General features: G+C 32.4%; 1 protein-coding gene across 1 annotated transcript; it reads right to left on the bottom strand.

Annotated features, from left to right (window-relative positions):
• Positions 1-1,171: 1,171 nt before the first annotated feature.
• Positions 1,172-5,509, bottom strand: LOC133305341 (choline monooxygenase, chloroplastic). The gene is made up of 10 exons (XM_061505531.1): positions 5,220-5,509; positions 4,629-4,674; positions 4,236-4,371; positions 3,919-3,993; positions 3,609-3,821; positions 3,249-3,344; positions 2,643-2,764; positions 2,347-2,440; positions 1,555-1,605; positions 1,172-1,466 (listed from the first exon to the last, which is right to left on the bottom strand). The coding sequence occupies exons 1-10, from the start codon at positions 5,497-5,499 to the stop codon at positions 1,329-1,331; spliced, it is 1,251 nt and encodes a 416-aa protein (XP_061361515.1). The 5' UTR covers positions 5,500-5,509; the 3' UTR covers positions 1,172-1,328.
• Between the last annotated feature and the right edge of the window lie 10,605 nt (positions 5,510-16,114).

Raw genomic sequence — 16,114 nt, forward strand, 5'->3', positions numbered from 1 at the left:
GGATGATAATTCCTATTCATTATTTCAATTTAGCTGCTTTCCTATTTATATGTAATTTGGAATTTGATGAGGCACAACGCCCTTCAAAAGAAATATTTCTGCACGACATTGTGTTGTAATCTAGTAGATTACTCCTTGAGAGCTATCCTCAATCCATAAACTATCTACACTCTACTTCTTGAATCATACAAAGGAAAGAAAAGAAAACGTTTTCTACCTCCAAGGGATTAATTTTTACGGTACACTAATTCTTGGGTACCTGAGGCGGAATTAGGGGTGCTCCCCACAAAATTTGAAGGAAAAAATATTATATATATAAAAAAAGTGCTTAATTGGTTGTTATTCTAATGAGATCATGTGCAAAACCTATTGCAGAGATTTAAAACATTTTTAATTAAAAGAGTGTGGGGCTAGAAATAGAATGTTGCTAAATTGTTATATATTGTCACAAGTTATTTGTAGTTCCAGTTTAAGGGATGAGCTATGGTAAAGCATTATTTATTAGGGATTGTGGTGTTAGTGGGTGCACAGGGAAGCTAATAAAGAATTGGTTCATCCAACTCTCACTTTTCATTTTGATTCTTCTTCTGTATCTTTCACTTTTCAATCAAACAAAATATATTGAACGGAGGCAATATAATAAAAGTTGAAGTTTTTTTTCTTTTCTTGCTTAGATTCTTCCTGCTTTCGCCACTGTTGGGTACGTTAAGTTTCCAAGTCCTAACATCAAGGTGTGGCATTCTCAAAAATAGTCCTGCAACCTAGGGAGGGAGCTATGCGATTTATGAGAATGTAGAATTCTTATCCCCCGGTTCCTATGACCAGAATTTAAACTGGAGCAGCAAAACTTGGTATTCACGACAACATATTTGAATACGGGGAAACAACCACAATGGTAGCATTTCCAGACAACTACCGTAAAGCCACTACTATGACAAGTCAGGCAAGGTCAGGTGAGCGTTTACAACTTTAATTATCTTGATTTTGCAAAATCAATTTTGGTTAATAGTAAATTTGAAATGAAGTGTATATAAATACAGCGAGATAATTATCATAAATTTCCATCAACTCATCAAATCCCATTCATCAACTTACAAGATATATATCAAACTATCATAAAAAATGGCAAAAGAGAACAAAACATGCACTTACAAGATATATATAAACTTCCCATAGGTGATATTTATTCAAAATAACAAAAACCTCTCTAGCGTACTATTTACATGACATGCATCAATTTCAAATTCAGTCATACACCCAGTGCAAGTATTGAATTCTGTTCTTATTGGTTGCTCCAGTAATTAATTATCCGTAATAAACAATGAAATTTATTTTGTCAGGTTTTCATAAAGCAGACAATGAAAATGGTGCATGGCCTGCTCAACTGTAGGAGCATATCTGCCCACACAATATGCTGGGGACTGGAGGCCCTTCTGGATACCTTCACACAACACAATATCTTCTATCTGCTCATGAACATCCAAATGTATTACTCTAGGTATATTGCAACTTGAGGAAAATTTCTAATCAAATCTGCAAAACTAACGCTTGTACCTGCACTTTCTCACTTTCTTGTAAACTTTTCTCTATGAAATCTTTGTCATCCTGCTCAGTCAAAGAGAAGGCAGCAGGAGTTAATATTTTAAATTGAATTCCATTTTCTGATAAGTATTTGTTTATTCTCTAACCTCAGTGATTCATGGAGTGAAAACTCAGAAAATTCAAAAAAAGAAAAGGCTCAATCCTTTGAGGAACTATGGAACCATTAAAATGAGTGTAAATCCGGGTTTGATTTCTGAAAAATCAAAATATCAATGAAAGTGTTGCTTTGCTCAATGCGTCCATCAAAAAGCAAGAAAGTAAGCGATTTTTGTTTTTTTATGGAGTCATTCAAAATACGAAAGCGAGGCTCTGAACTACTCATTTCTTAACATTCCATACACTGGTCATCAATCATCAACCCTGCCTCTAAAGGCTATATTGTGTGGTTCCTAAGTTTCTTCCAAATTTAATCCCAGTTGGTACAAAACTATCAGCATATGGTTCTTTATAATATACTGAAAGACTAATATTGATGCCAAATGAAGTAGAGTCTGATTACTTTCACATCGCCCAAAAAAAGGTTTCTGTTGGAAATAAAAAATGTCAGCAAACAAAATTTTGAGCTTATAGTCCAAAAGTGAACCTATACAGGAAAACAAAACATATCTTATTATTATCCTTAATGTACTGGACTAATAGTGTTCAAACCCATGCTTAACACCAGGGTACATTTTAAAGATTCTGAATCATGGGCTTGAATCGTGGATATAATATTAGGCATATGCTTATATAACTACAAATTACCCGTAGAGAGTGTTCAAGATAGTAGTCAAATACTACTTGACATTTGTTGGGTCCTAGTGGAAGTACAAGATTGGTGTCCATCCAAGGTCCATACCTATCATGCCAGCAGCAAGCACCAGACGTTATGAAAGCATGCTAATTTGCAAAACAAATACGTGGTAGATACCAAATTCTTTTTTTTTTTTTGGATACGTTCAGAATACTGAGGTTTGAACCTACCAAATTCTTTTTTAACATCAATAAGAAAATGACTGAAGAACATGATCAACTAATTGGCCAAATAACAAAGCAAGCACCTGTTAATCATGAAGTTTGGGTAAATGAAAGCATATATAGCTTTTCTTCCAAGCCGATCATAATTCTCTTTGCTTTTCCCTGAGCTGCCTTCACAACTTTGGATGCTAACCCTTTCAAACATCTGTCTCATTCATAACAATCCTTTAGTACATAAGCAATCCCTGGTAACAAAGAACATTTGAAAATCCAGTTCCAAATGTATTCTATTATTTAAACTTAGGGAAATAGTAGTTTCATGTTGTAGGAGACTACTATCTTATGCTATAGACACTTCGATAATTGAGCTATCATTTTTTTCTTTAGTGGTGGGCCCCACCACTTTGTGTCTTAACATAAGATATGTTCTCTCCTACAACATGAGAGTGGACAAACCCTTAAACTTATTGTAGCAAATTAATTATAGCTAACAGGATGATCTGTGAAGAGAGAGAGAGAGAATTTTATTTTTTTCCAGCTGGAGCAGGAAAGGTTGAAAGATTACATGTAACAAAGGTTAAAAACAACAAAACGAAAAAGGTCTACACAACTCAAATTATCATGCTACTAGTACAGTAGCATGTAAAATGAAAAGATTTTATAAAACAAAAGGTAGTAGAGAAGCATACTGTGATAGAATAGGAATCAAGCTTAAGACTAGATGCTAGGCCTTTATGTGCATATGGAACGTGATAGCCACCATCTAAGTAGTTATCACAGAATACCTGCAAAAAGAAGACCCCAAAATTACCAACCTCCCAACAATCCATTAATGATACATAAGAAAATAATAACAAATAAATAACATTGTGTATAATAACATTTTCTTATAGTAGGGCTTACCAATAGAAGGGAGGGAAAAGTTTCACAAATTTGGAAAAAATTTCCTCCACATAATCATAAAGAAAATGGAATTGTACCCAAGTGCCAAAGTAATAAACAAAACCTCTAGGAAAAATATAAATTTAAGGTAAGCCAAGAGGTTACACCTTCCAATTACATTCAATGGTGTATTCACGTTTACAAACATAACTTAGTGAAGAATCAACTCCATTGGTATGCAGAATTTCTGAACAGCTACCAAGCCATTCCTTTGCCACATTATGACTATCAAGTTCCTTTTGAGAAAGACTCTCTTTTTCCAAATTGAGAAGAACAAAAGGCCCCCAGGTAGCTACTTTGATTGGTATAAGGCCAAAATCCTATCCTTCAAGGTCAGAGTCAGAGAAATCAGCCAACCTTGTTCCTCTGTGAGGAATATATTGCATAAGTAACTTATCGTAGAACAGGACTGCATACATTTACATTGAAATCCCGTATTCCTGATATTCTAGTCGCCTTAAGAAGTGTTCCATTTAATCCATATGTCCACCCCTGCAGAAATCATTGTCTTTCAATATCTAAGTTTCTAAAACAAAAACAAAAAAAAGGAAGTAATTATAGAAACCTAAAATGAGAAAGGATCATGTCATGATAACAACCATTACCCATGGAGCAAAGCTTGACAATTGTGTCTTCAACCTCACAAGGATCAGAACATAAAAAAGGAGGGAATCTATAGAAAAGAGAATCGAAATAATGCTCATATGCACATTTACCACGGTAGGCAAACTCACATGATAAGGGCAGACAAAGCAGGACTTCTGTCCACTTCCAGAAGCAAGAAGAGAGGCATGATGACGACAGACATTGTGAAAGGCCCGGACCTTCCCACTGTCATCTCGACACACCACAAATTCCACATCTCCTATTCTGCAATATTTAATCCTCCAGTTGGTTCACAGAAACTTGGAAGAAAAGAAAAAAAGAAAATGCATAGAGTGCACAACTTAATAAGTCACTCCTAAATATCCTTTTTCCCTTTCAACCAAATGGAGCTGCAATTAGACAACTTTGTTGACAACATATGTAATTATGACAAATTAAAAAATGAACTGGAATCGAAGTATTTCTATTGAAGACAAAATAGGTGGGTTATAAAAAAAAATATTAAAAAACAAAAAATCCACCTTCCAGTGAAAAAGTCATGGGGATCCTTTATCTGCTCTGTGGATCCTGGTAAGCAAAACTGAGTGAAAATTTAGACTTTTCAGCTGACAAAAAATCCCATAAGGTAAATTCTAGGAGACATAATTCAAAGGGCGTAAATTATAATAGTTAATCTATCACAGTGAGGACTGAGGACATTAGAAATAGGAAGGATCGCATGTGGAAGCTGAGACATAAAATACAAGGGGGGAAAGTGAAACTTTTGACTCTAAATATATATATATATATATATATATATATATATATATATATATATATATAATCAGATTCATATTATCAGCCATCATCTTTCTTTCCTGAAAAGGTATTTCACCCTACAAAACACATCATAAAAACAAATAAAATAATCATTTTTTTTCTCTACCAGTGAAACTAATCATTAAGATTGGAATTCTACATCTTCAATTTCAATCTGTTTTCCTTTGTATTCTCAGAAGGAACAAGAAAACAAAATAAAAAGTACCCAAAGAAAGAAAGAAAGAAAGAAAGAAAGAAAGAAAAGAACAAAAAAGAAGGAAAAAGTTTGAAACTTAAATTAGTATAACACTGACCCACAGCTTGCCAGCCTCTGTAGAAGATGCGATCGAGTTCGAGGTGGAAGAAAGAGGGGTCAGTGTACCATGATGTTGGCGGTGTAACTGCTTCCTCTATGGGAATCTTGGGATTGAATTGATGGACAAGTCTCTGAGATACGAGGAGGTCTGAATTGCGAAGAGAGCAACAAGCGACTGTTAAATGTTTGTTCGGAAAATTAAGGTTTTGGGGTTGTCCCTGTCGCGAGTTAGGGATAAAGGGTGCCAATTGCATTGTCATCGCCATTTGCATAAGCATTACCGTTGGCGTGTCTTCCTTCCAATGAATACTCTGTTTCTGCTGTTTTACTCATATGTTATCAGTTATGTGACATGCACCAATCATTTTACTGATTACTCACTTTTTAATTTTTCATTTAAATTCATTTATGTTTCTATTATGTTTTTCTTATGGATTAATATTTCTCAGAAATTATTTTATTTTCTATACACATAGTACATTGAGCTAAGTGGAGAGAAGAAAAATAAAATATAAATTCATATATTTTTATATGTATAAAGGTATTAAAATTATATTTTAATACCTTTTTTTATATGAAATTTTTTATAAATAACTCGAATACTTATAATTTATAACGTAAATATTATCTCCAGACCATTATTAAAAAAAATGGACTCGGAACTTTGTAAGGTATAAACCACTTTTGATTAACCAAGTAGCAAACTTGATACGAATTTTTTTAGAAGCTTATCCAAATGGAGATTGAAGCTTTGTTTGTGTAGATCATCAAAGTATCCCCCTTTTTTTTTGTCGGGTACAGCTGTCACAATCCACATGTGAAATGAGAATCAATAACCATATGACATTATTAGAACGTATACTTGTAAAATCAATCTACTTTATTTGCATGAACATAACATCTTAAGTTCACATCCATCAATTTACAATTTTGGCAGACAACTTGCTTATGCTAATCCTTTCTGGGTATCTAGAATATACTAATGCTTACAAATTTTGATTTGAGATTTGTTGTAGGATTTATTTATTATTCAGCTTTAAAGGAGGTCCTGAATAAATTGTGTTCTGAAAGATAATTTTTTTTATACCAATTCTAATTTTTTTATACAAATTTACTTACACAAAAATCTTGATAAAGAAAAGCAATTGAAGGTATTGGGTCATTGAATAGTTGTATATGCATTAAATTTGTCTTTCGGAGCAAGAGAGTTGAACGGAGGAAGAATTTCAGTATGATTCTCGTCAATGTCATTTTGGAGAGGAGCATAAAAATCTTAATTTTTATCCTGCTCAGCATTTGGAATTAGTTTCATAGCCAATACACAAAGTAAATGGAATTTTAAAGATTGAATTATACTTTCCCTTAATTATTAGAAAAATCGCAAGCATGAAGAAGATTATGGACTCATTTGCATGTCAGGAATGTTTGGAACTCTTCAGTTGCAGTCAGAGGTACAAGAAGTAGTTGAATCTATGGTTCAAAAACTACCAACATGGAAACTTAGATCGCCATTATAGTGGGATCTGAGTTTCCAGCACTGGAGATAGCAGGAGATGTCTAATATGAGATTGGTTAGCCAATATTGGATTTGTGTTTTCTCTCAAGTATCTATGTGGAAAGAATTTCTTTGTTTGGTTGGCAGAATCTAAAAATTATGTCATGCTTCTCCTTTCCCCATCCTTCCACAATCATGTGCAAAATGATAGAGAAATCATTATAGCATTTGACCAATGTAAGTGTGGTATTTCTAGAAAAGGATGGGCAACCCAAAAAAGATGAAGGAGCACATTACCGTATTACCCTTGCTGTTGTACACATACATCTCTGAAACTTCGAAAGAACATGATTACAATTATGGGAAAAATCGAAATAAAGTTAAACGAATATTGTCAATAAATTGCAGCCTAAGAAACACAAAAGGCTATGCATTGGAAAGAAAAAAAGAAGAAAGAAAAAAACAACACGAGCATGTTTATCATTTTTTGCGTTTCTCTTTATTTTACAATTTTTTTTATTTTTTCAAAAATTTAAAAAACAAGGATATTTTCGTAATTGTCACTTATTTCTCTATCTATATTTTACCTCAAACCAAACATAGACTTTATAAATCTTACCTAATTTACCCAGTAAATTTTTTTCCAACCAAACATCTTTTTTTACATTTTCCTACCAAACTCACTTTCCAATCATTTCCCTATCAATTACATTTCCCTAGTATTCAAAAAATTTCTCCTCAACTAAACGCCCCCTGAAAAGAAATGGATAACTAGGTATTGTAATAGACGACTACATAGCCAATGTGTGGATGCGTGGATAGTGAAAACTAAATGATAGAAGGTTCAAAATTGTGTGTACGTGTAAGATTTACCTTTTATTCATAGAGTTTATAATAGAATTTGGGACCATTGGTGAATTTTCGGGATCCAATATGTGATCTGCTGTTGTCAAACTAGGATTAGTATCTTTTAGGAATCTTTCATTTATTTTAGAGATGACAAAACAAGCCAATCAAGCCCGCCTTCAACCCGCCAAAAACAGGGCAAGATGAGCTGACTCGCCTCTGAGTTGAAAATATCAATCAATCCTATTTTGAGGTGGGTTGACAGGTCAACCCATTTAAAATTAAAATATTAAAAAAATCTAAATATATTAATGTTAATCTTTTATTTATAATCTCTAACATCTAAATACTTCTCAAGTGTGAAAAAAGAATCAAGCAATAAATTAAAGAAAAAAATGATTTAAACTAATAATTTCATTTACCATAAACTATACAAATAATATCTTAAGATTAATTAATAATATCAATGTCATTATATAACAAAATAATAACATCAAATATGTAAATATTTGCAAAGGAATACATTATTACATCCTGTAACTAGAATTTATTCACTCACTCACGTAAATAGTGACTTCACTTGCTCACATTTAGATTCCCCAAATTTATTCACCTCCTCCTTTAGAGCTAAATATCATCATAATTTATGCTGTAATGAAAGTTAGACCTTGTATTCTACTTTTACATGGAAAAAAATATGGTTAAGCGGAAAATATGATGAATTTTGTATGTTATCTCCATGGATTAAAACATTTTTTGAATGGAAAGATCATGATTATAGACATCAAGATATATAAGAGTCGGTGCCAAACTACAAATGGAATATGCTGCAAATGAAATTGACAAAACACCAAACTAGAGTCGGGTGTCATGATCGATTAAAAAAAAAGCTACAAAATATAAAAAATTAATATAAGATTTTTTGACAAAATTTAATTCATTTTCCGTCGAAAAATTTCAGCGGAATTATTTTTCCATCGAAAAATTTAGACAGAATCTCTAATTCCATCGAAAAAATTATTACCCACGAAGAGATATTCAACAACTTCATTTTCGTCGATAATTTCATCGAAAACTTCATTTTCAATGGAATTTTTTCGTCAAAAAAATAACATTTTTTAGTAGTGGATCAATTAAAGAAAATTACAAATATAGAAACTTATTTAAAAGTTCTCAAATTGCCTAGATAGAAAAACCTATTCAATAATGGGAAAAAAATATTTTGTGTCATTTTAGATCTTAATCGTTCATTTCCATCAATCAACGATTATAATTTATTACGAATTACTAATTAATTAATAAATTTGACCAAATAAATAATAATCGTTGATTGATGGAAATCAATAGTTAGAATATAAAATGACACAAAGTTGTATCTTTAAAAAAAACAAACATTTTTTCCTCCAATAATTTGATAATACTTTTATGATTATATTGTTTTTAATTTAACCATTTGTAAAATTGCGTATCTTGAACGCTTTCTTCTAGGCTTCTCTTTCGTCAAAGGAAATTCTGCTTCTGCCTCGTATTTTACATATATTTTTTTTATTATTTTGTGCAAAACCTTTTGTCACGATACCCATTTGTCCATCATCTTTTTCCCGTTTTTGTTTCAACATTTTTATTATGCCTTATCTGAATTTGATGCCTATTGGGTGGTTGGAGTGCTGCACTTTGAGACGTTGTAGATTTTTAGTCGTTGAATTATAAATGGGCATTTCGTTTTAATTAAGCTATTTCTAAAAAAAAATTAATTTAATATATAAGACGAATCAATTCCAATGATTTGCAAGCTGGAGCTGTGTGGTTGATCAAGAGAGAGAAAATGCACAATTTGTGATTTTATTATAAATGAAGTGGATATTCTTTTAAAAGACACACCAACTTACACTACAACAAACTGTGCAAATGAAGGCGGTTGTTTTGTCTATCAGAGGCGGTCAAAACCGCCTGCATTTAACTCATTTGGCGGTTGACAATTCGCCTTTGTTACCACGGTCGAGACGTCATTCTCAGGCGGTTTAGAAAAACCGCTGGAACAGCTGCCACAGTATAACAAGGGCGGTTCTTTCGTCGGGTAAGGTCGTCGTAGGATATTCCAAAAATGATGAAATTCTCAGCTGCAGGCGGTAAGACTAACCGCCAAAGATGTCAATATTTCGACGCTTATGAGGGCGGTTTATGTAGTCGGCAAAAAATTATGGCGTTTAGGCTAACCGCCTGCTATTTCCATACAGCAACGTTCAACGTGACTTGTCACTCGGTCAGCATAGTTTACGGAAAAATGTGAAATAATTTCTGGCGGTGGGTGAACCGCCTCGTGTTGGAGTTCGCGGATGGTCTTTATAACCGCCAATATTAAACTTTTTAATATTTTTAAAAAAGCTTAAAATTAATTTGAATTATTATTTTGTTTTAATAAAAAATCCCCTATTATTTTGATCAGAGGTTTATAAACATTGATGCATTAGAATAGTAAAGAAAAAAGTAAACAATTTTTTGTTAGGTAAGGAGGGCATAACCCCAAAAACATTAGAAACATTCTCCAATCTTTAAATTCCGAAACATATTTACCAAAGGTTAATATTCAAAACCAAAATAGATAACCTGTCAAAAAAGTATAGTATTATTTTAATCAAGGCTTTATAAACATTCATGCATGGATCGAGGATATTTATGCAAAAAAGTAAACATCATTCATTCTTTAAGTTTGGAAACAGTGACATACATATTGACCAAAGCTTAATTAACATACAAAAGCAAAACAGACCAAGCTGGTTGCATGTAGAACGTACCAAGGTCATCAATTACATCAAAAAAAAAAGATCCAGGTACTGCCTAACTTGAAAAACATTGGAATTCAACCAACAATGTTAAACTCCAAAACGACCAAATTCCATGTACAACCACTGAAATATCCAAAATACAGTGGTTCAATGAACACCTACCAAATCATGTGAAATTAGGATTGTGGTGGTTGGGGTGCTTGATTTGATATAGTTGGCCCATCAGAAGGGTCATGACTAGCATGGGAGGACTTTCTGATTCCAGGAGAGCCCAAGTCAACAACCTGATATATTAGGAAAAAAGAAAACATATATTAATCCATAAGTTAATTTTAAGAAAAAGGTTAAGAAAACGCAAAAAAAATATAAAGCAAAATGAGGTTGAGAATTAATCAGATTTCTATTATTGACAAAACTGGAGTATATACACTTGAGGTAACAGCTCTAGGTAAATGTATCAGTGACATAAGCAGTAACTGACCATAAGTAGGTAGAACAGAACAATAACGAATTACTTAACAAGGTTAGAGAGTGCAACTGAGCAACCATATAATCCATACACACTAATAATCCAACAGAACTGAATCTTTATCCCAGCAACCATATAATCCATACAAACTAAATATGTATCCCAGCAACCATATAATCCATTCCTAATTTTTTTATGCAAACTGAAGGAATCAGCATCTATGAAGTTCAGACTATATAATGTCATAACACTACAAGGCCAACAGTGGAGTACATATATAGCAGGTGTGGTGACATATATCAAGTACAATGGAAACTTAGATTTTACCAAAAAAACAATTGTAATTCATCTTCCAATAAAAATAACAATATTGGCAGTGCAGCCATATATAGAACAGTTTTTTCAAGTTGGAACAGTCACCAACCATATATATATTTCCAGTTTTTTCAAGTTGGAACAGTCAACAACCATATTTCCAGTTTTTTCAACTTGGAACAGTATCAAACTTTAAGCACACTGTCAATCCGAGTTCAATAAATGATAAATATATCAAGAATGAAAAAAATATCAGAATAGCCAAAGATAATTAATACCACATCACAACCTTCATGTTTTGCACTAGTACCACAGAGGTAACAAAGGAAACAAAAAAATAGTGAATCTGAAGGTGCAATTCGCAGAAAAGCCTACCATATATCTATATATATATATATCTACCAAACTTTAAGCACAATGTCGATTCAAGTTCAATAAATGATAAATATCTGAAGAATGAAAACAATATCAGAATAGCCAAAGGACAATGGTGCCACACCACAACCTGAAATGCTTTGCACTAATAGCACAAATTTTACAAAGGAAAAAAAAATATAGTCAAACTGAATATGCAATTTACAGAAAAACTGCCATATACCTGATTAGATGGTGAGTGGCCAACAAAATTTTGCATAAAATGTGCCATTTGCGATTTCAATGTATCAAACTCAGCCATCTTGCCTTTTATAGTGTCCAATTCTCCTTTCAGGGCATCATACTCAGCTTGTGTAGGACCACTACAAGAAGTTGAGGCTGAACTGGTAGTTTTGGTCTAATTGAACTGGTTGGACACTTAGACCAACATCTGCAATGTTAGACTTGTCTGAATTATTATCCTCACGTGTGTTTTCCTTGATTCGTTTATTCATTTTTTTTGTTTCTCCTACTAGTTCGTCAAATAGAAACTAACATTTTACTTGCTCAAAAAGTCACTCTTATTTGCTCATATTCAAATTAATTTAAACCTTTGGGATAGTCAGACTTTAAAAAAGCCCATTATTGACTGGGGAGGTTTTCTTTAACCCGGCCAGTTGAATTCTGTTCCAACACTGTTGGATTCTGTTCCAATCCTAATTACTTCTTTGAGACGAGTAGATTCCAAATATTTTAATAAATTTCAACTCTTTAAGACAGCTATGAGGTTATTCTCGAATCAAGTAGTAACTAATTTAAAGCATACCTAAATACAATCAAAATTTGCATAAATTATAATTTACAGAGAAAACTCAGGGACACCAAAATCACTGCCAGACACACCCAGATTTCTCTTTATCAGCTCTTACAATCATGACCATCAACTTCTCATTTTCCCACACAACACCCACACCAACAAGAACAACCACAGCCACTGAATTAGGATAATGGGGTCCATGCTTTATTCTTATACAGTAAATTGAACTACTATTCCTACTAGCAAACCACTGAATCATATTATTTGATCATTTTTTAGTCTTTCTAGAATGCAACAAAAACAAAAAATTCAACTACTATGTTCTGAAAAAAGATAACAATAAATAACCCAATAAATAATAAAGAAAAAAGAAAGTAGAAAAAATTACACAAAAAAAAATGAGAGACAAAATAGGAGAGCAAACAAAAAAAACTTCAAAACCTTACACGAAAAAAAAATACCAAAGCCACATTTTGAGAGTAAATGATAATGAGAGACAAAATAGTAAATTTTACCTGGAAAACCCTAATGAGAGACGGAGAAGAAGAGACGATACCTTCGAACACTTCGCCCAGAAGGGTTGAATAGCAGATTAGGGCAAACGGTGAAAGAGACACTGTGAATGAGAGGTGCAAACCACATTTTGAGAGCAAATGAAAACGATAATGAGAGACAGAATAAGAGAGACGGAGAAGAAGAGATGATACCTTCGAACAGTTCGCCCAAATTGGTTGAATAACAGATTAGGGCAAACGGTGAAAGAGACACTGTGAATGAGAGGTTAGGGCTTTGGGGGAAATTTGGGAGAGATTAAGAAATTGGATTCTTAATCTCCAAAAGGTAAAAAGCCAAATTTGGACACATTTGGAGTCTAGGGTTGCAGTCAGAATAAAAATCGCTAAGTGTGGAGACAATTGCGTATAAGTTATTCTGAGAGGAGTGCCTTTCACATAGGAGGGAAATGTTCCAAGTTGGTAAGAGGGAACAAAAATTTCACTTACGAGGGAAATAGTCCGCTGAACCAAAATTTTAGTCACATATTGTACTATTATTTACACTATATATAAGTACATAATTAAAAAAATGTTTTATTAATAAATAAAACATATATATTAATATTAAATATATATTATTTTTTATACTTAATTTATATTTTTGTTTTCATCATTATTAATCTCATGTGAATTTATAGTAAATTTAGTAGTGATATTATACATTTTATTTTTTATAACCTTAACACGCAAATTTTAGTTTTACTTTGTTGTTTTCATATAATGTATATTTTTAAATTTTATGACAACCGACAAATATTTTTTCATATTACACATTTTAGTTGTCATTTTTATTCTTTAATTAAAATCTGCAAATATTCCTCACCAAAAAAAAATAAAAATTAAACCGGCAAATATCTTTTTCAAACTATTGGCTTTATATACTATAATTTTTGTATAATATCAAAAGTATATTTATTTATTATTATAATCTTTCAAAAATTAATATTCAATTATTTAAGATCTACACACTAATAATCAATTTCAGTAAAAATGAATATACAACATTATATATTAACAAAAATTTACACTCGAAAGCTATATTTATTGTAATAAATTGGTATTAAATTTATTGTATAGTTTTTTTTCTATTATATAAACAGTGTACATAGTATTCACATCAGTTTACACAAGTATATCAACTAGTTAACTCGATCTTATACAATAGTTAAATATACGTTTATATAAGTAAGAATATTTATGAGTATATTAATATACATATATACGTACTTATATCATTATACTACTTTGTGTCTTTAACTTAAAATGATACAATTTTAAATCTTTTTAAAAGGATAAAACAAATTGCCACTGTATATTATATATATCAACACTGAAAGGTCTTCACCAACCGTGTCAATTGAACGTTAAAAGCTTCATAGTTGATAGTGAAACTTACATTCGTAACTATAGGGTTTAGATACAATTTACTTATACTATCTATGATTTTTGTATACTAACATGTAATGGCCGTGAATCAGTCATTCACTCGTTCAATCGCTCGGTTTCCCCCACTGGCAGCTTTGAAACGCGTCTAGCACTCATTGCGTCACACAATTAAACTGAACGAAAAAGAGCCAAAATCAGAAACATACATGTTAAGGTTAGGGTTAGGGTTAGGGTTACATTTAGGATCAGGGTCAAGTTCAGGGTTAGGGTGAGGGTTACGGTCAGAGTCAGGGTTAGGGTTAGGGTATGACATACAAATTGATAAAATTATTCGGTCATGATCAAATTATTCCGGGCAATCTTCATGTTTATCAACATCGAAGCTAAAGTTCTGTGACTGTGGAGAAGCGGCTGTGTTGCGTATGTCTCGAAGACCAAAGAATCCACGAAGGATGTTCTATGGATGCCCTAACTACAAAACAAGTGACACCTATTAGATTATCAGTTTTTTTCTCCTTCGCCAAACAGATTATCAATTTTAAATTCAATGTATTTCTATTATTGTCAATTTTTCCTTCTCTCCAATCTCACATTCTCTCTTTTAAATCCATAGAAACGGAAAATCTACAACTGAATAACGTTGATCGTAAGACTCTAAATGGTATTAATTTTCATTTAATGAATACAAAGAACCAGGAAGTTATTCAAAATATCAAGAATCTCAAAATTCATACATCCGCCTCTGTTTACTGAAACCGCCTACATAAACCGCCTCCGAACATCATTTTTGGGCGGTTAAATAATAACCGCCTTTGTTTAACAAGAAATCGACGACTATTTCCCAGATCCGACGTCTAAACCGCCTGCGTTTGCTCAAATTTTAGGGCGGTCAAACCCAAACGCCAGACATTCCGCCTCCAAATATATTCAAACAAAGGCGGTTACGATATAAAGCCACGAATTCTGACGGTGTGTGATACCAAAAGTCGTCGGCCTTGTTAACTGCCTGGTTACCCGCCTGAATTGTATCTTCTGAGGCGGTTTAGTGGTAACCGCCTAAAATAATCCGACGGCAAAAGCCACTTTTCTTGTAGTGTTATGTCCTTTTTAGTGTGTTCATATTATATTAATATGAAAAATTATTATTTTTTACTAGACACATCAATTGATATAATTGAAGAGGAAAAAAGGTAATGTAAATATACTAAAAAGACACAAGTTGTATCACACAACTTTTTTCATTTTATTACATGATTTCCGTCTCATCAACCTGAAAAGATTGAACCAATTTTTAATCACAAAGCCTACCAACCGAACAAGGAATAAACCGAGGTTGTTGTTTGTTTTCAGCTATATATTTCAACGGTGTTATTATACAGTATTTTTTTTCCCCTGTAAACAAATGAGGCAAAATAAATTATTGTTTAAAAAAGTTATGATGTTAGACGATAATGACACTCTTGTATATTAACTAAAGCCTCCTCCTCATGCCAGGGCTTGGATCAATTACATTATTAAATTCTGAAAGTGATCATTATCATATTTTTATAACAACTACATTTTTATGGCATTTTCATCACCAAGTCATTTGAGAATTGGGAATTATATGAAACCACAAAAACAAGATATTTTTAAGGCATATCCACTTTTTTTGTGAAATATCAACCCATCGTCTTATTGTTTTGTTTACACGATATTAACACTAAAAACGGTAAGTCAATTGTCTATTTAACTACATTTAGTGTACTAAGCTTACACAACCGTTAAAAAGATTTGGTAATAAAAAAGTTAAACACATGATAAGAATATAATTTTTTTTTCAAGTGTCCTAGCAGGTGAGACATCGAAAGGCAAAAATTATCTATTTTAAA

This window comes from Gastrolobium bilobum, unplaced genomic scaffold (genome assembly GCF_033153095.1).
Source record: "Gastrolobium bilobum isolate Gb01-03AN ecotype WA unplaced genomic scaffold, APGP_CSIRO_Gbil_v1 utg1221, whole genome shotgun sequence".
Classification (NCBI taxonomy): domain Eukaryota; kingdom Viridiplantae; phylum Streptophyta; class Magnoliopsida; order Fabales; family Fabaceae; genus Gastrolobium; species Gastrolobium bilobum.

What these genes read in the sequence shown, in the direction of transcription:
- LOC133305341 (XM_061505531.1), bottom strand. Translation starts at nt 5,499, where the DNA reads ATGCTTATGCAAATGGCGATGACAATGCAATTGGCACCCTTTATCCCT. An exon ending in TACGGGATTTCAATGTAAAT is followed by an intron (nt 3,822 to 3,918) that starts GTATGCAGTCCT and finishes CTTGAAGGATAG; the next exon opens with GATTTTGGCCTTATACCAAT. An exon ending in TTGATTCCTATTCTATCACA is followed by an intron (nt 2,765 to 3,248) that starts GTATGCTTCTCT and finishes TGAATGAGACAG; the next exon opens with ATGTTTGAAAGGGTTAGCAT.